Source organism: Scyliorhinus canicula, chromosome 2 (assembly GCF_902713615.1).
Source record: "Scyliorhinus canicula chromosome 2, sScyCan1.1, whole genome shotgun sequence".
In the NCBI taxonomy this organism is placed as follows: domain Eukaryota; kingdom Metazoa; phylum Chordata; class Chondrichthyes; order Carcharhiniformes; family Scyliorhinidae; genus Scyliorhinus; species Scyliorhinus canicula.
The window spans coordinates 115899172-115922959 of record NC_052147.1 but is presented as its reverse complement, the minus strand read 5'-3'; the positions used below and the strand labels follow the sequence as shown (position 1 = coordinate 115922959).

General features: G+C 43.9%; 2 protein-coding genes across 2 annotated transcripts in view; one reads left to right on the top strand and one right to left on the bottom strand.

Moving 5' to 3' along the window:
• The window catches only part of eif2s1b (eukaryotic translation initiation factor 2, subunit 1 alpha b), a 49996-nt gene extending 44438 nt beyond the window's left edge, over positions 1–5558 (bottom strand). Inside the window, exon 1 of the mRNA XM_038785534.1 lies at positions 5398–5558. The gene's annotated coding sequence lies outside the window, so the exon portion shown is untranslated. The remainder of the gene's footprint in view (positions 1–5397) is intronic.
• Positions 5559–6292: 734 nt separating this feature from the next.
• On the top strand, positions 6293–22761 carry atp6v1d (ATPase H+ transporting V1 subunit D). Its single transcript, XM_038785521.1, has 9 exons — positions 6293–6333; positions 9727–9844; positions 10462–10541; positions 11336–11403; positions 11992–12036; positions 16967–17070; positions 17269–17335; positions 20043–20121; positions 20726–22761. Exons 1-9 carry the CDS (start codon positions 6293–6295, stop codon positions 20862–20864), a joined length of 741 nt encoding a protein of 246 aa, XP_038641449.1. The 3' UTR covers positions 20865–22761.
• Positions 22762–23788: the final 1027 nt, after the last annotated feature.

Here is a 23788-nt window from a genome sequence, read left to right as displayed (position 1 = left end):
AGGAAATGTAGGGGGGTTTTTTGGGAGGGGGGGGGGGGTGCTGGAACTTGGTGCAGGAGCGAAGGTTGGACAGGTCACGGCCACGCTCGATGGTCTCATTGGGGGTGGTGGGGTGGGGTGTTGGCTGGGCTAATGGTGGAAATGGGAATTGTGGACGCTTAGAGGTTTCTGCACCCGAGGGAATGGGAGTACTTGTTTTTCTCAGCAGTCCATAAGGTATATTCGCGAATCGACCTTTTCGTGGTGGGGAAGGTTTTGCTGGCTGGGGTCAAGGGGTCGTCGGAATATTTGGCAATTGCTGTGTCAGATCATGCTCCGCATTGGGTGAATATGGGACTGGAGAAGGGGGGTAGCGCAGATGCTGGGGTGGAAATTAGATGTGGGACTTTTGGGGGTCCAAGGGTTCTGTGACAAAATTGAAAAGGTAATTGAGGAATATGGAGGTTTCCACTGTACGGGTGAGGTGTTGACGGCAGTTGTCTGGGAGACTCTAAAGGCGGTGGTGAGAGGTGAGGTGATTTTTTTTAAGGACAGGGTGGACAAAGAGGAGAGATTGGAGTGGCAGAGGGTAATAGATGAGATGTTGGAGGTAGATAGGAGTTATGCAGACGATGGGGATCCAGCAAAGCTGGAAAAAAGGAACGAACTACAGGCGAGCTTTGGCCAACTATCTACGAGGAAGGCGGTGCGCCAACTGAGACGTGCAAGGGGTGCAGTTTACGAACATGGAGATACGTTAGCAGCTCAGCTCCGGAGGGAGGCAGCAGTAAGGGAAATTGTTCAGGTGAGGGATAGGGTAGGGAAGTTGGTGGTGGCTCCGGATCTGATCAACAAGGTTTTTGAGGAATTTTATGAGGGGTTGTACAGGTCAGAGCCACCTGGGGGAGACCGTGAGATGCAGGAATTTCTAGGTGGGTTGGAGTATCCGAGGTTAAGGGAGGGGGATAGGGCTACATCAGAAGGAGCGATAGTGGAGCAGGAGATAAAGGATGCGATTAGGAGGATGCAGTCGGGGAAGGTGGCAGGGCTGGATGGGTTTCCAGTGGATTATAATAAAAAATTCAAGGATAAGCTGGCACCCCTGATGGTGGGGATGTTCAAAGAGGCAATAGGGAGGGGGGTGTTGCCACAAGCTTTGGGGCAGGCATTGATTTCTCTGTTGCTAAAAAAAGATAAGGATCCAACCGAGTGTGGGTCGTATAGGCCCATATCACTTCTGAATGTGGACGCAAAAGTATTGGCGAAGGTACTGCCGGGTAGGCTGGAGGAGTGCCCCCGAAGGTGATAGGTAAAGATCAGACGGGGTTCGAGAGGGAGGCAGCTCTTTTCAAACGTTAGAAGGGCATTGAACGTCATTATGGCACCGGCAGAGGGGAAGGAAACAGAGGTGGTTGTGGCATTGGACGCTGAGAAGGCATTTGACCGGGTAGAATGGGGGTGCTTGACGGCAGTTCTGGAGAGGTTTGGGATTGGACCAAGATTTGTGAACTGGGTAAAGCTACTATATAAGGAGCGGAGGGGAGTGTCCGCACAAACACCATCAGCTCGAGATATTTTCTCTCCACCGTGGGACTAGGCAGGGATGTCCTATGTCCCGCCCTGCTGTTTGCACTCGCGACTAAGCCGCAGGCCATCGCATTAATAAGTTTGGGGGTATGGAAAGGAATAGTGTGGCGGGGGATAGAGCACAGGGTGTCCTTATATGCCGACGACTTGCTGTTATACGTGTCAGAACAGTGTGTGTCGATAGGGGGAATATTGGAGCTGCTTCAATGTTTGGGTCTTTCTCAGGGTACAAACTAAATCTAGACAAAAGTGAATATTTTCTGGAGTCTCAGCCGGGGGTGGGGTTAGGGGGGCTGCCATTCCGTAGGGCAGGGACTCACTTTAGGTAACTGGGTGTGCAGGTTCCCCGGGGGGGGGGGGGGGGCTCCGCTGGTACAACATTTGTAGTTTGGTGGGGAGAGTGAAAGCGGATCTGGCAAGGTGGGATGGTCTCCCTCTGTCACTGGCGAGTCGGGTACAGGCGGTTAAAATGAATGTGTTGCCGCGATTTCTGTTTATTTATCAATGCCTGTCGATTTCCCTGCCAAAGGCTTTTTTCAAAGAGATTGAGGGAAGGATTACTTAGCTCATATGGGGAGGGAAGGTGGCTAGAGTTAGAAAGGTGCGACGACAGAGGGGAAGGCAGACAGGGGGTTTGGGTCTTCCGAACCTGATGTATTACTACTGGGCGGCGAATGTGGAGAAGGTGCGGAGCTGGGTCAGAGGGGTTGATTCCCAGTGGGTCAGAAGGGAGGAGAGTTTGTGCAGGGGGTCGGGATTGAAAGCACTAGCAACAGCGCCGCTCCCAATAGCTTCGAGGAAATACTCAGGGAGTTTTCATTAAGAATTTGGAGGCAGTTTCACCAACACTTTGGGTTGGGGCCAGGGTCAAGGGAAATGCCGATTCGGGGGAACCACAGATTTGAGCCAGGGAGGTGGGATGGAAGTTTTTGGAAATGGGAGAAGGGGATTAAGACACTAAAAGATTTGTTTCTTAGGGGTCGGTTTGCAGGATTGAAGGAGCTGGAAGCGAAGTATGGGCTGGAGCAGGGGAAATGTTTAGATACATGCAGGTTTGAGATTTTGTCAGAAAGGAGATACAGAGCTTCCTGGTGGAGCCGGCCTCCACATTGCTGGAGGTGCTAACAACAGGGGCACTGGAGGAGGGGGTAGTGTCAGTTGTTTACGGAGCTATTTTGGAAGAGAAGGCACCACTGGAAGGGTTCAAAGCAAAGCGGGAGGAAGAGTTGGGAGAGGATATGGAGGAGGGGTTCTGGTGTCAGGTGCTCCGGAGAGTGAATGCCTCCACCTCATGCACGAGGTTGGGGCTGATGCAACTGAAGGTGGTATACAGAGCACACCTCACAAGGGCGAAGATGAGCCAATTCTTTGAAGGAGTAGAATATGTGTGAAAGTTGCGGGGGGGGGGGGGGGGGGGGGGGGGTAGGCCTGTTAATCACGTTCATATGTTTTGGTCCTGTCCAAAGCTAGAGGATTACTGGGAGGAGGTTTTTAGGGTAATTTCTAAAATGGTACACGTGAAACTGAACCCGGGCCCCCGGGAGGCCATATTCGGGGTGTCAGACCAGCCAGGGTTGGAAACGGGTGCAGGGGCAGATGTTGCAGCCTACACCTCGTTGATCGCCCGAAGGCGGATTCTGATTGGTTGGAGAGCAACCTCTCCACCCTGTGCGCTGACATGACCGGGGGACCTATTGGAATTCTTGATTCTTGAGAAGGTCAAGTTTGAACTCAGGGGAAGGATGGAGGAGTTCTACAATTCATGGGCATTATTTATTATGCACTTTCAAGAATTGCATAACATCGAACATTAGTTGGGGCGTGTGGGTGGGAGGGTTGGGGGGAGGGGGGCTGTGTGTGTTAATGGCGACTATGGGTGATCCCGAATTCCTTTTTGTCATTAATTTGTGTGAACATGCGGGTTAATGTTTGGGAATTGATGGGAAGATGGGATCGTTGTTATTGATATGGGGATTGACATATTTGTTACTGATTATTGTTTATTGTTGGTGGGTGTAAATTTGGGAGAAAATGTGAAAAAGGATGAAAATAAAAAAATATTTTAAAAAAAAGATGACCACAGGTTGTACTTCCATGAGACCCGAAGTTTTGATTTTAGTCATAAGACTAAGCTCTGACCATGAATAAACAAGCGAACAAAGCAACTTGCCATCACTATATGAACTTTCCCAACACTAGGAAATCTGGCAAAAATTGCCAAGTGGCAATTTTGCTGTAACAATGCGCAATGCCCCTCTATGCGCAGGCGCAATGTGCATTAAATGCCATGGGACATAAAAGTACCAAGAAAATGTGATGGTGCCTAGTAGAAACTTTCCACCACTCGATATTTGTGTACCTGCAATTATTCTAATTTCAAATCCATGTGAGAAATTACAATGGAGTCATGGGATCAGGCCTAGGGTGCACATTGATGCAATGCAATGAATGTGGAGTCAGATTTCACAATAAATTTCAGCAAAAAATCCTGATGAACAGGCAGCTAACATTAAAAGCTCATATCAGTTTAGATTGACAGTCTGTCTGCTCCTTTTTTGTGGCATACATGCATCTCATGCATATTTTTGATTTCATTGCTAATTCAAATTTATCCTAACTAGCATAATTAACTTTCATCTTAAATTATCTGAGAAAAAACGAGGAATAAAAAACACTATCCACGCTGTGCAAATAATTTAAGCTGTAATCCAGCCAGCAGGAATGAAACTCTTATTTGCTAACAAAAACGCCTTGCTTAAATTCTTCATCCTTTTTTATGCCAAAAATGAAAATCTACACAAAATGTCTTCATTCCCAAAGGTTAGGTCTGATAAAAACTTAAAATTAGGCCACACTTAATTTATTTTTTATACCGACCGAGATGGGGAAGGTTGGAGCACCTGAGGCGAGATAAGGGTGAGGGGGCAACAGGGTAGCATGGTGGTTAGCATAAATGCTTCACAGCTCCAGGTTCCCAGGTTCGAATCCCGGCTGGGTCACTGTCTGTGCGGAGTCTGCACGTCCTCCCCGTGTGTGCGTGGGTTTCTTCCGGGTGCTCCGGTTTCCTCCCACAATCCAAAGATGTGCGGGTTAGGTGGATTGGCCATGCTAAATTGCCCGTAGTGTCCTAAAAAGTAAGGTTAAGGGGGGGGGGGTTGTTGGGTTACGGGTATAGGGTGGATATGTGGGTTTGAGTAGGGTGATCATGGCTCGGCACAACATCGAGGGCCGAAGGGCCTGTTCTGTGCTGTACTGTTCTATGTTCTATAAGGCTTCCAGTGCAATGTTATTTTTGAGGTGAATGAAGCAGCCGCCTTTCATCCCCCGGGATCTCACTTTAAGAATGATGTAATGTAACTACCTTGCTTCACTTGTGAACTTTACAGTTTAATTACACGTGGGCACACAGCGGCAGCAAAACTGTAAACTTAGAGAAGCAGTCCCACTAAGGGTAGTCGGAGTGGGAACGGAAGAAGTGGGGGAGCAAACACTGGAATGATTTGAAGCAGTGCTCAACTACTGGAGCTGGGCAAGGCGGTACACCTGCCAGATTTCATCCACAGACTGAGGAACAATTTACGGGCCGCTTTCATAAGCAGTTATCCGCATTTTCTGTTTTTATTTCATATTTCCAACATCCACTGTATTATTGTGCTTTTATAAACAGTGACTGGGCCGCGGGTGAAGCCCGAGCTGAGGACTGGGCTGTGACCGTGTGAAACGTGCTGGGTTTAGGCCGAAGCCCCGGGTTCGCTTTTACCGGCCAGTAGGCGGGAGAGACGGCAACCGCCAACACCTCGGTGTGAAGGGACAGTTCGGGGCCGCACCTACCTGCACGGAATGTGTGGGCAACACTGCTGCTGCTCGAGCGCCGCTGTGAAGGGGAAGAATCCGCCGCTTCAGGCCCACTCTGCTGGTGCCGTTTCCGTTCCTCCCCACGCACCTCTCCTGCGCATGCGCGGTGCCGTTTCCGTTCCCTCACGCAATTCTCCTGCGCAGGCGCGGTGCCGTTTCCGTTCCCCCACGCACTTCTCCTGCGCAGGCGCGGTGCCGTTTCCGTTCCTCACGCACTTCTCCTGCGCAGGCGCGGTGCCGTTTCCGTTCCCCACGCACTTCTCCTGCGCAGGCGCGGTGGCGTTTCCGTTCCCCACGCACGTCTGCGCAGGCGCGGTGCCGTTTCCGTTCCCCCCCCTCCCCACACTGTGCTGACGCAGTGCCCATCCTTTGCCCCAGCCCCCACTGCGCTGGCGCAGTGCCGATCCTTTACCCCTCCCCCCCCCCTGCGCAAGCGCGATGCCCCTTTCCTTTACACCGCCCCTCTCTGCGCAGGCGCAATGTCGATGCCGCTTCTCTTCCCCCAGCGAGAGAAGGAGAGATAAAAGATCGAGGCAAATAAATTAGTGAAGTAGACAACGACCTGCTGAGCAAAATCCGATTTAAAATAAATTCGGAGTATCCAAAATATTCGGTATGCGTTAACATTTTCGAGGGCCGGTCAGGGGTCACGAATCACGTGACTGCCAGCAGCTGATCTCGGGGAGACAACCCTGGAGGATCCAGAGGGAAGAGGGAATCATTAACCGGAGAAAGCAGCTGGATCGGCGTCGCCGCTGCCTCACGGCCCCCTGAAGCTCACCGGCTACTCCTCGAAGATTTAAAGGATTGTCCTGCTCTTTTCTACCAGCTGCCGGATTAATCCAACCCCCCCCCCCCACAATACCCAAACATGTCAGGGAAAGAAAGGATTGAGGTCTTCCCTTCGCGGATGTGAGTATCAGAGTTTGGTCGCAGTCCCGGGTTTGCTCGGCGGGTTTCTTCCTTGACCTGGAAAGGCGCGTTTTCCTGGGATTTCTGGAAAATTTAATTTGGAGCCCAGCGTTTTAATTGTCGGTCAAGGACAACCGCACTTGAGGGAACCGGCCTATTTCCCGTTGAATCGTCCCATCTGTCTCCAAATAAAGGAACTGACGGACTTGAAACTAAAGTTAAATCTGTATCTGCTTTTTGTGAGAAATCATACCCGGGACAGCCAACTGATGTAACTGCCCAGTTTGCAAAATATTATTCCAAAATGCTGTAATCCACGATTGCGACCCGAGACCATCAAAAATGGGTACTCTATTAAGGAAAATGTTAATGAGCTCAAATGAACAGCATGGGAGTTACGCGTTAAGAAAGATGTAAAAACTAGTTACATTTTAACAAAAGCAATCATCGTACTTGGTTCTCTGCATAATTTGTTAAGAATGCACACAACCAACCCTTGTGTAAGTTCCAAAGAATTGGACTCGTAATGTTAACTGTTTCTCCACGGATGCTGCTAGTTGACATCATTTTGTTTTTATTTCAGATCTCCAGATATTTTGCTGGTGCTTATACCATGCCTCTCACTGTCAAACAAAACCCAATATTTTTAAAATTATTTTCCAAATTTACCCTATGATTATTTGATTTGTATGGTACAGTATTAAAATACATGAAATCTAGAAACAGGCCATTTGGCGCATTAGTGTATGTCGCTATTCTTTTACTCCACACAAGTCTCCTTTTACTCTCTGTACTTCATCTTGCCAGTCTGTATGTTCTTATACTCTTTTGTCACATTTTCTTGCTATGAAAATGCGCCTGTATAATCTCCCACAAGCCAGATACTTGCAATTTAATAAATTTTGAGCACACTGAATCAGAAAGTCATCATGTTAAGGAAGCACTACATTTAGCACTTTTTAAAAATAAAATGCAATGCACAAAACACAAGATAGTGTTAAATTATCATGGAGTTCTGTTGTATACAATGACCTGAAAAAAACAAACCGCATTTATCGTTCCTACATTGTTGAGTCAAGGTCCTGTAATTCCCTATCTGGCATCTGCACAAAGACTGCACTGGTTCAAGATGATGGCCAACTACCACCACTTCAAGAGCAACAAGGCACACAATAAAGAATTAACTAAAACCCAGAACTTTTTTTTAAAAAAGCATACAGTATAATACACCAGGGCGTGGGGAATTCTGTGCAGTGTGACATGGTAATAATTCAAACATTGTGGAAATATGTGAACCCATCTGCTAGTACAGAATACTTTGTATCTTGTTAGGAGGTCAGTTGGCCGGATGACAGATTCATGATGCGGAACAACGCAGGTTCAATTCCCATACCAGTTGAGGTTACCATGAAAGCCCCGCCTTCTCAAACTAGTCCCTTGCCTGAAGTGTGGTGACCTTGGGTTAAACAACGCCCAGTCAGCTATCTCTCAAAAGGGAGAGCAGCCTATGGTTGGCTGGGACTATGGTGACTTTCATTTCGTTTTAAATATCAAACCGGCCACTCTTAATTAGCTATAATTTGTAATTTACCCACATCACTTTGTTTCCATGGTTTCTATCTTTTACATTCTTTTCCACTTGGAAAGGTTCACATTGTTGTACCAACACTCCGAGCACCTTCATCATCCCCATAACAAAATTGTTTAACTGACCAACATGAAATGCATTCTTGGAGAATTTATAGCAAGAAGGTTTTTGAATCAAATGAGCATCTCTAAAATAGTGGGAACAGTTCCACGGATGGTTGCAGGGTTCAAATCCCGTTGCAGGATAAGAGTATGTAACTGATGCTATCATTTCACCAGAATAACAAAGGAGTGCTGCATTGTCACATGTCCTGTTTCTGAAATGAAACATTAGATTGGGGCTTGTCTACATGAAGTTCCGCTAAGTGCTGATGGTTAATATCCATCCTACAACTACCACCAAAAATATTTGAATTTCTTATTTATTGTCCTTGCCTTATGTAAATTGGCTCCATACTGACTGCACTTCAACTGTAATTCATTATAAATTGCTTTGGGATTTTCTTGAGAATGTGAAAGGTACCATATTTAAAAACAAGTTCCTTTTCTACCTGGTGTCTTCAATGACCTTTTTAAATAATAGAAAAGCATTTTCAAACAAATATTTTTTGTATAAACAGTGTGAGGGTAATGACACTGGGAACCGGTTTGAGGGAGTTATTGCACCCAATGGTAATCAGGAAGCTGAACCAACCTTTACAGCTGAATTTTCACAAACTTGGGCACGCTCAATTTAATGAACTGGTTGTTCAGCTCTGTTATATATTGCCATTTGTTGGAAGTTTTCAGTTTTCTCATGTAGAATTCAAATGGTAAAAAGACACACGTCATTTGTGGTTGAATTTCAAAATGGTAATATCGTAACATTTTTTACAGGATAAGCACCTGCTTTGAAAGAATAAAACCTTTTTGTCCACACATTAAGCTTACGCATTTAATATTTTGTGTTAGTTTTGGACTTAAAAGATATCCAGGTGTAATACAGGTATGCTCATCTTGTGTGCTGACCCCAAATGAATGTTTGGTTTCATCGTGATCAACACAACTAACGGCCATGTTTGGATCGGACTTGGGAATTATCCATCCATCTATTTTCTATGAACAGCAATTCAAGGCACTTCCTCATTATGCTTTTTCCTTAAAAATGTGCACTTTAAAAAAAAAAAAAAAAAATCCCCTGCCCCTGCTCCCGACAGTTTTAAAATTAGAAATCTGTATCCCCTTTGCTGAAGATATTGGTACAAAAACATAAGCAAGAAATGTTGCAGATTACTATTAGCTTGGAGGGACTCGAAGCCCCCAAAGTCGGAGACCTGGCTATCGGACATGGCTAGCTTTCTCTGTTTGGAGAAAATCAAGTTTGCCTTGAGAGGGTCACTGTTAGGGTTCGCCCGGAGGTGGCAACCATTTGTTGACTTCTTCGCGGAAAATTAATCGTCAGCATAAGGGGGGGGGGGGATTAGTTTAGCTTAGAGTAGGGGGTTAATAAAGGTGGGACCTGTAAGGGAGGGAGACGACTTTTACACTGTTTATAGTTTCATGTACGTTGTTTATTGTGTTGTTATGATACCAAAAAATACCTCAATAAAATGTTTTATAAAAAAAAAAGTTGCAGCTTTCTGTCACTGGAAGCTTCCCTATTTTGGTATGAAGAAATGCACACTTGCGAGGGTGTTGATGTAAAAACGTGAAGCACTACCTTTGTGCTGAAAAATAAATCCATTTAATTTAAGTGTAATTAAAGTTGTCAGTAGTTTGGCAGCTAAAGGTAAACTTAATATTAGTTTTCTTTTATTTTCGCTATAGGGCACAAACTATAATGAAGGCCCGTTTGAAAGGTGCCCAGACTGGTCGCAACCTACTGAAGAAAAAGTCTGATGCCCTTACACTGCGCTTCAGACAAATCCTGAAAAAGATTATAGAGGTGAAATTTATCTTTAAAGATCAAACATTACAAGTTTTACTAAATCTTCTGATTTTTTTTGGATTTTTTTTCTCTAGTTCACAGTACAGTGCAAGTTCTGGTCATTCAAAACCTTTTGGCTTCCTGTCTTTTTTTTTGATAGCTGCATTTTGTCTTTGTGCTCTCGATGCTGGCAAACTGAATCAAACTTGTTTCTTACAGTGGGATGACAGAGTAGACGGGTGATTGGAGATTCCACCCTTAAGCCCCAACTCTCAAGTTAGCCTGCAAGCCATTTGACAGGTGGAAACCAAATGTTGCAATTGAAGCGTGTGCATTGTGGGGACACAGCAAGTTGCACACCTCTCTGTGGCCAACACAGCGCTGCTGCTGGAGCAGTGGAGACCGTCATCCACCTATTCCGTCAACCAAAGATGATGCACAAGTTGATTAAACCAGGGCATGGGGCAGAAAAATGTTGTTATGTACCTGAAATGATTTGGACATTTACAAGAAATAAAAAAATAATAACAAGCATTGTAGTGAAGCTAAAATAAAATGGCTGCTGAGCCCAGTGTTTGTGTGAGTTAACCCTCCCGAGTGTTGAATTTGCATTAAATTTGGTTTTCTCCTCTCAGACTAAGACACTGATGGGTGAAGTCATGAGGGAGGCAGCCTTTTCCTTAGCTGAAGCCAAGTTCACTGCTGGAGACTTCAGGTGAGACTGTAATTACCAAAGATTTATTTGTAGACCACCGTATTTGTCCCTAACTGAGCAATTGGTCTTTGTCATTGGTGTTTGGAGACTCTAGGTTTGATGGCCTCACTTGCTATGTGGGTACAGTTACAGATATAAAAAAATGTTGCAGACTGAATTGAAGCTTTCATAGATGTTGGATTTTTAAAAATTGTTTATAATTGTGGAATCCATTTGACATTTATTGACCTTGCAATTCCTGACATTTTTCTGATGTGGAGATGCCGGCGTTGGACTGGGGTAAGCACAGTAAGAAGTCTTCCAACACCAGGTTAAAGTCCAAAGATGTGCGGGTTAGGTGGATTGGCCATGCTAAAATTGCCCGTAGTGTAAGGTTAATGGGGGGATTGTTGGGTTACGTGGGTTTAAGTAGGGTGGTCATTGCTCGGCACAACATCGAGGGCCGAAGGGCCTGTTCTGTGCTGTACTGTTCTATGTTCTATGTTTGTTTCAAACACTAGCTTTCGGAGCACTGCTCCTTCCTCAGGTGAGGAAGGAGCAGTACTCCGAAAGCTAGTGTTTGAAACAAACATGTTGGACTTTAACCTGGTGTTGGAAGACTTCTTACTGTGGCATTTTTCTGTTCAAAGGTTAACTCTTTAGCTCTGCATAACTAATTTCAATATTTTTTTTCTGAAATCAGGAATTTATTGCTCAGAATTTCAATTATCAGTTGATTTGAATAGGGTAATTTCAAGAGTATATGGTGCAAGAGGACTAATGTTGTAGCTGATTACTGATTCTGTCGTATGCAGCACTACGGTGATCCAGAATGTGAACAAGGCACAAGTTAAGGTCCGAGCTAAAAGAGACAATGTAGCAGGTATGTTTCTATGGTGATTTCAATACCTTATTTTCAAGTTTGATAGTGTCTTGCACGAGGATTCTACTTAACTTCTGCAGCAAGAAAAAGAAAACAATGGGCTGCCGCTGGGATGCTCCATTTTGCTGGCAGACACGGGGGTTTCCCAGCGGCATGGGGCTGCCGACAATGAGAAACCCCATTGACCAGCTGGCGAAACAGAGCATCCTGCTGGCGTGCTGAACCAGAAATCTGGTGCGGGGGACGGAGAATCCAGCCCAATGTATTGGTTGAGGGTGGTACAAAGTGGTATGTATCCAGCTGCCAAGTGACAGTCAACAGATGGAGGGCCCTGTTCTGCCAAGCCAATGGAGGAAAAGTAATTGCTGGGTTTTAGCCGCTCCATCAAAATGGCATTGGTCAAAGCCTAAGAATAGGTGGCCAGCTTGTCCATCTTTGTGTCAACATGTATATAGGGATCTGCATGCTTTGAGGGGGAGAAGAGGAAAAAAGGATAAACTGCATGTTTTTAAAAAGGAAAGCTTTTGTACACTTTGGAAGGTAAAATATATTTGTTGCAATTACTGAATAAATCTCTTCTTTCATCAGGTGTTATACTACCAGTGTTTGAACATTACCAGGAAGGAGGAGATAGTGAGTAGAAATCACCACTCTTTCTATTCCATTGCCAAGAGGGTGGATAAAAGTTAAACCGTATTCATCTAACTGCAATATCAAAGTGGGCAGTTTTCTATAGAAAACTGAAATGTATGTGTTCTGCCACAGGAAGAATATTACTGGCCCAGATTTTTCAATAGCACAGTATTAAATAGTGTGTGCTGTAACTTTGACTTGTCCTTGCATATTTAAATTTGACCTTTTTTTGCGTGGCAAGTTGCTGAAAGTGTAGTAGATAGCGGTGCAAAGTGAGTAAATGGGTAATCTGGAATTTGAATAAAGAGGGCAAGACACTATGTATCTTAACTGATGGGGCTTGGATGGGGCAGAGTTTGTAAGGAGCATCCAGGAGGGGGGCTTAAAACAATATGTAGAGAGTCCAACTAGGGAAGGGGCTGTACTGGACCTGGTATTGGGGAATGAGACCGGCCAGGTGGTAGAAGTTTCAGTAGGAGAGCATTTCGGGAACAGTGACCACAATTCAGTAAGTTTAAAGTGCTGGTGTACAAGGATAAGAGTGGTCCTAGGGTGAATGTGCTAAATTGGGGGAAGGCTAATTATAATAATATTTAGGAGGAAACTGAAGAACCTAGATTGGGGGTGGATGTTTGAGGGATGTGGGAGGCTTTCAAATGTCAGTTGAAAGGAATTCAGGACTGGCATGTTCCTGTGATAAATATGGCAAATTTCGCGATCCTTGGAGAACGAGGAATATTGTAGGCCTCGTCAAAAAAAAAGGAGGCATTTGTCAGGGCTAGAAGGCTGGGAACAGACAAAGCCTGTGTGGAATATAAGGAAATTAGGAAGGATCTTAAGCAAGGAGTCAGGAGGGCGAAAAGGGGTCGCAAAAAGTCATTGACAAATAGGGTTAAGGAAAATCCCAAGGCTTTTTATATGTACATAAAAAGCAAGAGGGTAGCCACGGAAAGGGTTGGCCCACTGAAGGACAGGGGAGGGAATCTATGTGTGGAGCCAGAGGAAATGGGCGAGGTACTAAATGAATACTTTGCATCAGTATTCACCAAAGAGAAGGAATTGGTGGATGTCGAGTCTGGAGAAGGGTGTGTAGATAGCCTGGGTCACATTGAGATCCAGAAAGACGAGGTGTTGGGCGTCTTGAAAAATATTAAGGTGGATAAGTCCCAGTGCCTGATGGGATCTACCCCAGAATACTGAAGGAGGCAAGAGAGGAAATTGCTGAGGCCTTGACAGATATCTTTCGATCCTCACCGTCTTCAGGTGATGTCCCAGAGGACTGGAGAATAGCCATTGTTCATTTGTTTAAGAAGGGTAGCAAGGATAATCCAGAGAACTACAGGCTGGTGAGCCTTGCGTCAGTGGTAGGGAAATTACTGGAGAGATTTCTTCGAGACAGGATCTATTCCCATTTGGAAGCAAGGGGTTATATTAGCGAGAGGCAACACGGTTTTGTGAAGGGGAGGTCGTGTCTCACTAACTTGATAGAGTTTTTCGAAGAGGTCACAAAGATGATTGATGCAGGTAGGGCAGTGGATGTTGTCTATATGGACTTCAGTAAGGCCTTTGACAAGGTCCCTCATGGCAGACGGGTACAAAAGGTGAAGTCACATGGGATCAGAGGTGAGCTGGCAAGATGGATATAGAATTGACTAGGTCATGGAAGGCAGAGAGTAGCAATGGAAGGGTGCTTTTCTGATTGGAGGGTTGTGACTAATGGTGTTCCGCAGGGATCAGTGCTGGGACCTTTGCTGTTCATAGTATATATAAAAGATTTGGAGGTAAACATAACTGGTCTGATGAGTAAGTTTGCGGACAACACAAAGGTTGGTGGAATTGCGGATAGCGATGAGGACTGTCGGGGGATACAGCAGATTTAGATTGTTTGGAGACTTGGGCGGCAAGATGGCAGATGGAATTTAATCTGGACAAATGTGAAGTAATGTATTTTGGAAGGTCTAATCCAGGTAGGGAATATACAGTGAATGGTAGAACCCTCGAGTATTGACAGTCAGAGAGATCTTGATGTACAGTCCACATGTCACTGAAAGGGGCAACACAGGTGGAGAAGGTAGTCAAGAAGGCATATGGCATGCTTGCCTTCATTGGCCGGGGCATTGAGTATAAAAAATTGGCAAGTCATGTTGCAGCTGTTTAGAACCTTAGTTAGGCCACACTTGGAGTATAGTGTTCGATTCTGGTCACCACACTACCAGAAGGATGTGGAGGCTTTAGAGAGGGTGCAGAAGAGATTTACCAGGCTGTTGCCTGGTATGGAGGGTATTAGCTATGAGGAGAGGTTGAATAAACTTGGTTTGTTCTCACTGGAACAAAGGAGGTTGAGGGGCGACCTGATAGAGGTCTACAGAGTTACGAGGGGCATTGGCAGAGTGGATACTCAGAGACTTTTTCCCAGGGTACAGGGGTCAATTACTAGGAGGCATAGGTTTACGGTGCTAGTGGCAAGGTTTAGAGGAGATGTACGAGGCAAATCTTTTACACAGGGTAGTGGGTGCCTGTAACTCGCTGCCGGAGGAGGTGGTGGAAGCAGGGATGATAGTGACATTTAAGGGGCATCTTGACAAATGCATGAATAGGATGGGAATGGAGGGATACGGACCCTGGAAGTGTAGAAGATTTTAGTGAAGACGGGCAGCATGGTTGGCTCAGGCTTAGAGGGCTGAATGGCCTGTTCCTGTGCTGTACTTTTTTTTGTTCTTTGATGCAATTTAAATAAAACACTGCAAAGACTGTGAAAGAAGTGGGCATATGGGTGGGTGAAATCAATCACAAATTAGGGGCAGAAAGATTGGATTAGGAGAAAGACAAAGTTTTAAAAACAGTTGAGTTTTTAAATTTAACATTTAAAGAAAAGCTCTAACAATTAATACCCATCGGAATGAGTTACCATACTTGTAATTGTTCATTTTCAGTACCAGAGGGGTTACCTCTTGAAGTTGCTGTGTACCATTTGCACATAAATAAAATAGAGTGCAATTAGCCTCACTTTGTCATCAAATAGTAATCCATTACATGATCCAACCTGAATAATAATTCAACAGGCACCAGGCCATAACAGATTCTTCCCGTTGGCTGAAGATTACTAAGAAAATAAACAATATACTTTAAAATGCTGAATAAAGACCCATTGGGTGTGGCAAGGAGCTTTTGCATAATTTCCCCCAGGCCAGATAGTATTCTACGTGATCAGAATCAGCTCTTTGCTGCCTGTGATTTTCTGGTCCTGTGTACAACAATTTAAAGTTTTTTTTTTTGTATTGTGCATCATTGGCTCAATTCTCCAATTCTGGGGCTATGTCCCCATGTCGGCGTGGCAACCGTGACGTTTTATGCCAGAAAGAATGGTGTAAAATGGCCACCAATTTCCCCGTTTTGCTGGGGCTAGCAGGAAGGCAGCGTAGAGCACCCGGCTCTAACTGCCAACATGGCCCGGAGATTGCCGGGCCCGTGGCCGCACAGGCGCATGGTGGCAGCCTGCAGTTGCCACGCCGTGCAACATGGCGGTGGCCGCTCGCGGACCTGGTCTGTGAAATAGTCCCCCCTGCCTGCGGATCGGCCCTCCCCTGCGAACTGAATCCGCAGCCGCAAAGCCGAGTTCCCGACGGATGATACCACAGTGTCCCGTGCCGTTGATAACCCGGCCGATCGGGGGCGGGCCTCCAGCAATGACCTGAGGCCGTCGAAACGTTGCGCGGCAGACTCTGTACACCGTTTTGGAGGGAACAGAGCATCCCAAAAGCAGCGCCGGCCCCCTATTTGGTTGGGAATATTGATTCTCCAGCCGATCACCGAACGCGATTTCGGCGTCGGCAGCAGGAGAATCCAGTCCCGTGTCTTTAAATTGATCTGCAGCATAAAAATGTCGCCCATTAATCTTTTTTTCATTTGCTGAACTAAGTTATCTTAAATGGAGCAATAATAAGCCCTCCGTGCAAAAAACAAGACTATGCTGAAGTGGAAAAGGACACCAACAACCACATAGTTTGTTACAAAAAGGAACGAGTTGGAGCCAGCAGCTTCAATTAATCAAACAACTCCATGTTTTCAATTCTTCATTGCAGTTTCTGAGCCAAGCCCCTAGCATTCAAACACATATAAAACATTTTCCAGTGCACTGAAGTACTATTTTTATGCCTGGGAAACTCCTCTGTTGCCTTAATAAGTAAATCAAAACTGGGCTTTGGATTTGTTTCTCAATGTGGCGTTTGAAGCAGTTATCTCTGCTGTTCCTAAACTTCTTTTTTTTTTTCCCCCTCCCCCACCCTTCCTTTTCTCTTTATTACCTCCCTTGCTCTCCATCCAATTTGCATGTTTATGGCCACAGACATTGCTCCCTGATTACCAACGAAGAGTCGCATTTTGGGTGCCTTGAGAATGTGACTATTATAGTTCAAGTCACTACTATTCTACCTTCTTCTCTTTACTCAATACCTCATCTCATCACAAACAAATTCTTTCTTGTTGTATACATTGCACCTGTTTCAAAACAACCTTATCCATCTTTGATCTGGTACACATTGCTTTACACATTTTTGTGTTCCTTGAACTTGCACCAATTCTCCGCTTTGTTAACCAGCTAATGTCATTAGGAAACTTGCAGAAAAAAGACAAAGGTGAAGAACAGTAATGGAAAGAATGATTGATTTTTAGAAAGCAATATAGAGAGCCACAAAAAATGGGGTGGAGGGATAGTAAGTGCAGAAATAGTGTGAATGAGAGTTAACAAAATCACATCTGAATCTTGCCTTTCTGAGGAATGTAGTCATTGTAAAACACGACCTCTGACTCAATGTGCATGATACAGGAGATCCGCTATTTAACCATTACTGTCAAGAGATGATTAGAGTGCTTCACCTAAATGAGCTGATGTGACCCTGGATATTTTTTTCTTTTACACTTTATTTATTAGGTTATGAGCTTACTGGCTTGGCCAGAGGTGGAGAACAGCTGGCTAAACTCAAGCGGAATTATGCAAAAGCAGTGGAGCTCCTGGTTGAGCTGGCGTCATTGCAGGTACGACGTAGAGAAATACAAGAATGTGCTCCGAAGAACATGTATAAGCTATTGAACCATAACTTAATAATTTATCAGAAAGATACACCTCCAATGACATTGCATGCTGCAGAAAAATTGGCACAGTTGTGGCCCTAATGTAAAGAGATGTTTTTTTGAGACTGCTGCACTAAACCTGTAACCTTGTGTTGATTTCAGACTTCTTTTGTGACACTGGATGAAGCCATTAAAATTACCAATAGGCGTGTAAATGCAATTGAACATGGTAGGTTATGTATTTTTTGCTACTGCTTTGGACAGAGGAGTAGCTCATTTGACCCCTCCAGCATATTCTGTCATTCAGTGAGATCATGCCTGATCTGAGACCTAATTCCATAAGCCCACTTTCCCACATACCCTGGAACAAAACTCCAAATTTGTTAATAAAAATCTACCAATCTCATTTAAAATTGACAATTAGAACATAGAACATAGAACAGTACAGCACAGAACAGGCCCTTCGGCCCTCGATGTTGTGCCGAGCAATGATCACCCTACTCAAACCCACATATCCACCCTGTACCCCCCCCCCCCCCTTAAACCTTACTTTTTAGGACACTACGGACAATTTAGCATGGCCAATCCACCTAACCCGCACATCTTTGGACTGTGGGAGGAAACCGGAGCACCCGGAGGAAACCCACGCACACACGGGGAGGACGTGCAGACTCCGCACAGACAGTGACCCAGCCGGGAATCGAACCTGGGACCCTGGATCTGTGAAGCATTTATGCTAACCACCATGCTACCGTGCTGCCCCAATTGACCTAGCATCAATTGCCATTTAAACATCAATCAAATCACACTTTAACCATCAACATTCCAGGGAATACAACAGTTTGTATGATCTTTCCCTGTAATTTACTCAAACTCCAAGGTTATCATTCTGATGAATCCATGTTGCACCCCTTCCACAAACTGTATCTTCTAACTAAGTTATGACTTCATGCTTGTCTTTATTAAGATCCACTTAGTTATGGCCATTCACTTTATTAGTTCTGTAATTTTATATACTTTGGTTCGAAAATAATGCTCATGAATTCTCAAACTTCCAGTGAGTCCCACTGGAAATAGCCCTTCTGTCAATGGGGTGTAAAGATTGGACTTTTGACCATGCTACCCCAGGGTCAAACCACCTACTGACATTGTCCAATTTGCACAGTAAGGACAGATAATTTGGTGACATGCTGGAAAGTTGCCATTTTGCAGTCAGTTCAAACCATTACAAAGCAAAGTGGAAGGCAGGGAAAAGAACTGTTTTGGCTTTTCCAAGTTCCTAGGGAATTTGTTGGGAACCGCTAGAAAGAATACTGATGAAATCTTGAATGCAATAATTCTTGGCAATTCATGGATTTCAAACATCATATGACCAAGTATTTTGGATCTATGAAATGTGTATACATCCGCTACCAACAAGATTATTAAGACTATCTCAAGATTTCTACACCTGAATTCTTCTGATTGGAAAGAACTATTGAAATAGCAACGTTTACATCCATCAGTGAAGTAAAGTATTGAAAGCATTTCCATGGCAAATATTTACCCCTTTCCTGGTGGTGTAACTAATATCAATTTCCTGCTGTTTTTCCATGTTCCCCCTGTTGCTGTATCTGCCTTGGCTTCAATTATTTATCTAATTTCCCCAAAAATGTAATTGTTTCTACATCAACTGCTTCTGATGTTCCAGCAACTCTCTTTATGCAGAATTATTTTGGTCTTCCTCTTCATGTTGATTATGTTAATCTCATGGCTCCCTAATAACTGATTTCACAACTAGAAAAGCTAGTCTATCAAAACGAAAACCTGGATCTCATGATATTACTGGAGAAGTGGCTTGTTGTCAGACTGTAGCGAAAGTGTGGTTCTGTATGTGGCTACTTTCTAACAGAATCAAGTCATCAATTGGTTCAGGGCTGTATCTCCCTTTCTATGTTCAGTCATGATGTGGAACAGAGCCTAGATAGTGTAATCTATAGTAAGTTATGCTGTAAAATCAGAACCTTAGGAAGGGTAAATAAATTGGGGAAGTGAGCACAAGATTGCAAAATATATTTCAATGTTTGTTCTGTGCAGTTATGTGTACAACAATAACTTGCATTTATATAGTACCTTTAACATAGTAAGTAATGTGTGGAATTATAGTTACGGAGTATAATAGGTGAAAGTTAAAGATGCCCAGAAGGGAGAGAGGCTGGAATATTATTCACTGCTCTTTAAAGGTTCGAGTGCTATGACAAGAGTGATCATAAATGCAGATTACATTTTAATTTTTTAAAATTTTGTTTTATAATTTTGGAGTACCCAATTAAGGGGCAATTTAGCGTGACCAATCCACCTACCCTGCACATCTATGGGTTGTGGGGGTGAAACCCACGTGGACTTGGGGAGAATGTGCAAACACCAAACAGTGATCAGGGACTGGAATCAAACAGATTACTTGGTCAATGGAATGGACTCCCATCTTAGAATCCATAGAATCGCTACAGTGCAGAAGGAGGCCATTCAGCCCATCTAAAAGTGTACTTTATCTAGGCCCAATCCGCCACCCTGTCCCCGTAACCCCACCTAATCAACATATCTTTGGACATTAAGGGACAATTTAGCATGGCCAATTCACCTAACCTGCACATCTTCGGACTGTGGGAGGAAACTGGAGCACTTGGAGGAAACTTTGCACAGGGATAACGACTTAGCAGTATCTATCAAAATAGGGTGCAAGAAAATTGCAACTTTCATTGAAATGTTGGAAGTGAAAAATATGTTGCTATCTTTTTTGTATAATATTTACGTGCATGGATGGGAGTGAAAAGCTACATTCCAAATAATTTCAGTGTAAAACGTGCTAATTGAAAACAATTAAGAGATTGCTTAGTGATGGAGTCATATAATTCTAATTTCTTAAATAGCCTAATCACTGTCCCATTTTAATTAAGTGATAATTCCTCGGATTGAGCGCACATTGTCCTATATCATAACGGAGTTGGATGAACGAGAAAGGGAGGAATTTTACAGGTAAGTGATGTGGAAGTTTAATTTAAAAAAAAACATTTGTCAGCTATTTTCCAAAATTGGAATAGAGCATCTTGAATAGAGATCTTGACATGTGTGTGGTACATATACACAGAATTCTGTTTTATTAATCTATGAATATAATGCAGTCTAATACTGCTCACATGGACTGCTCTCAAAATGTGAACAAATACAACTGAAGTAAAGTTAAGCTGCTTTTTAGCTTTGCTTTTGTAAAATGCTAGTATGTCACTGTATGTTAATTGAGACATTTGTTATTTGTTCTTCCGCCCCATTTAAGTACTTGGGGCTTGATAAAGTTTCCCTCCATAGTCTTCCACGACTGAACTTCCATGGGTGGTGCAGGATGATTGCAGTCGATAGTTACAGTAATTTAGTTACAGTAATTTAAAAAGTGGCACTCAGTAGAATAAAAATAACATGAAACGGAAAGAAATCAGAACCCAGGCTGATAGTGTGTGTGTGAGGGGGCTTGCTAGGATTCCTAATATATGTCACGGATTATTGTTGAACCCTAAATTTTTACAACAAAACTGAAAGACATACGAACATATTGAAGTAATGGCCAAGTTCTTCACATCTACAGGTTGAAAAAGATTCAGGAAAAGAAAAAGCAATTGAAAGAGAAGAAAGAAAAAGAACTGGAGGGTCGGAGATTAAAACATGCCATTGCACCAGCCAACCTGCTTGAAGAAGAAAAGGATGAGGACCTGTTGTTTGACTAATGTTACTACGTGGCTTTGGTTGTCTGCTATTCATTGAAGTAGCAAACATTTTGAGTTTGATGATTAATACTGGTGACGTATTTGTATATTTGTCGTATTTAATGCAAGCTGTTTGACTTGCCAACCCAGGTGATTGTCAGGTGAATGGCATGTTTTGCAGGTTCAATTTTTTTTCTTTATTTTACCTGTAAACAATTGATTTTCCGCATATTGTCATCGGTGCCTGTGGGGTCATTGTCATCGGTGCCTGTGGGTTCATGAATGTTTTCCAATTACCTAATTATTCATGGTGTTAAGAATTGCTTGAGCCAATAAAATACATGCCCTTGCACAGTTTGAGCTTGTACCAGCTGGGTCTTCAGAGTCGATGAATGAATAATTTAAAAAATATATGATTCGGTATTATTCATTCTCCTTCAGCAGTATTGTATATAGCAGTTGATTTTCTTTTAACAGCCATTAAGTCTAAATTCAATGAGTCTTCTATAGTCCAGTTCATGTGTTCTCTTTCCCAAAACTTAATTAACTTGCCTGTTCTTTGGAAAGGGTAACATGACAAGTCTGTATATTGTTAAAGTAAGACTGGTGTAATGTGGTAGGGTAGCACAGTGGTTAGCACTTCAGCCTCACAGCTCCAAGGACCCGGGCTCAATTCCGGCCGGGGTGACTCTATGTGGAGTTTGCACTTGCTCCCTGTGTCTGCGTGGGGTTCCGCCAGATACTCCGGACGCTTCCTCCCATAGTCCAAAGATGTGCAGGTTAGGTGAATTGGCCATACTAAATTACCCCTTAGTGTCCAAAAGGTTAGTTGAGGTTACTGGGGTAAAGGTTTGGGTTTAAGTAGATGCTCTTTCCAAGGGTTGTTGCAGACGCAATGGGCCAAATGGCCTCTTTCTGCACTGTTAATTCTATGACACGGTTTATTGTGAGTCCTGTGAAATCCGTCAACTCTAAGGATGGTAGCTGTCCTAAACCCTCAACAGTTAATTATTTCATCAGCGGGAGGGGGGAGGTTTAAAAAGAACATCCCCGCTGACCAATCTTGCCTCATTTAACACTTAAAAACTCACTTATTGCCAATTGGGATTCTCCTGATCGAAACAAGGGCTCTAACTTTCTGGCCGTTCATGCTAGCAGAATCTTCTGGTTCTGCTGATGACACTCCTCAGCCATGGGTTTCCTGGTGACTGGGCGTGCATTCAATGCAAATCCCCATTGACAATGGTGGGAGCAGAATGTCCTGCTGCCGGCTAATGGCAGGCCGCCTCAGCCACCGCGAACATGTGGTGGGTTGTGGAAAATTCCCACCTGGGGACTCCACTTGATGATCAAGTAGTTGTAGTGTCCTGCCCTGAGGTCAAGTACAGTTTTCTTCTTGATGGCCTAGGATTTGGCCAAAATGCTGCCGATCTGGAAGGAGAACAAAATGTACTGGAAAAACTCAACAAGTCTGGCTGCAACTCTGAGAGAGAAACAGTTAACATTTTGACTCCAATATGACATTAATTTTGGACTTGACAGTCACCGCTCTCCACAGTTGCTGCCAGACCTGCTGAGGATTTGACCCAATCCTGATTATGAAAGCGGTACTACCTTTGTGAAAATATGTTTTACCCAATCTTCTGGCCAGACAGAGGCAAAAAAATGTGTTGATGAATATCATAAACCCTGAGACAATATAATGGTCTACAGGGGATTTTCACAGTAACTTCATTGCAGTGTTAATGTAAGCCTACTTGTGACTATAATAAAGATTATAAGTAACCTCTTTTAGGTGCTCTCATAACTGCTGCACTATTTAGCTGCTGGACGTCTGTACTCTATCCTTGCATAATTGTAATTTGAAGCTTAACAATTGCATGGAGTAAATTATTGAAATAAATAATTTCTGCTATAATTGGAAGTGTGGACATTGTAGTTTTCGCAAGACTATAGCCACAAATGTTTTTGAAAATTAAACAAATGTGGGTGGCCTGGTAGCACAGTGGGTAGCACTGTTGTTTCACAGCTCCAGGGTCCCAGTGCTGCCCTAAATTTCTTTTAAAACTGAAATCTTTACATTGAATTGTTATCTGTTCAAACAAAGATCCAAAGAGTGTTTTTTTTCCCGATGCCCTTGTATAAGAGACCCAAATCAATCCTTCCAGAAAAACGTGAGTCACATAGTTTGAACATGGATGGAGTCAGATCATAACTTATTCCTTTATAAAGGACCAATGAAGAACCCTGTTTATGGTACACCATGGGGAACGATCCTTAATTTATGGATGGCGTTGTTCTCAAAATAAAGCCTCAAAACTAATGATGGCTTACAGATCCTAGTAAAGTAGGGAGCCTGGAGGAGTTCAGTGTTAATGCTTCAAAGTATCAACGCTGTGTTGATAAACATTAATTGGAAACATACAAGAATAACTTAGGATACATAGCTTAAGCATAAAGTGCAAAAGGATATGAACACAACAGCTGCAGTTCAACTTTCACAATGGAAAAGAACCATAGAATATAAACAGTAGGATGCTCTTATGGTAGCATGGGGGTTAGCACAATTGTGTCACAGCACCAGGGTCCCAGGTTTGATTTCTGGCTTGGTGGCTTGGGTCACTGCAGAGTCTACACGGGCAGCACGGTAGCATGGTGGTTAGCATAAATGCTTCACAGATCCAGGGTCCCAGGTTCGGTTCCCGGCTGGGTCACTGTCTGTGCGGAGTCTGCACGTCCTCCCCGTGTGTGTGTGTGGGTTTCCTCCGGGTGCTCCGGTTTCCTCCCACAGTCCAAAGATGTGCGGGTTAGGTGGATTGGCCATGCTAAATTGCCCGTAGTGTCCTAAAAAGTAAGGTTAGGGGGGGGGGGGTTATTGGGTTACGGGTATAGGGTGGATACGTGGGTTTGAGTAGGGTGATCATTGCTCGGCACAACATCGAGGG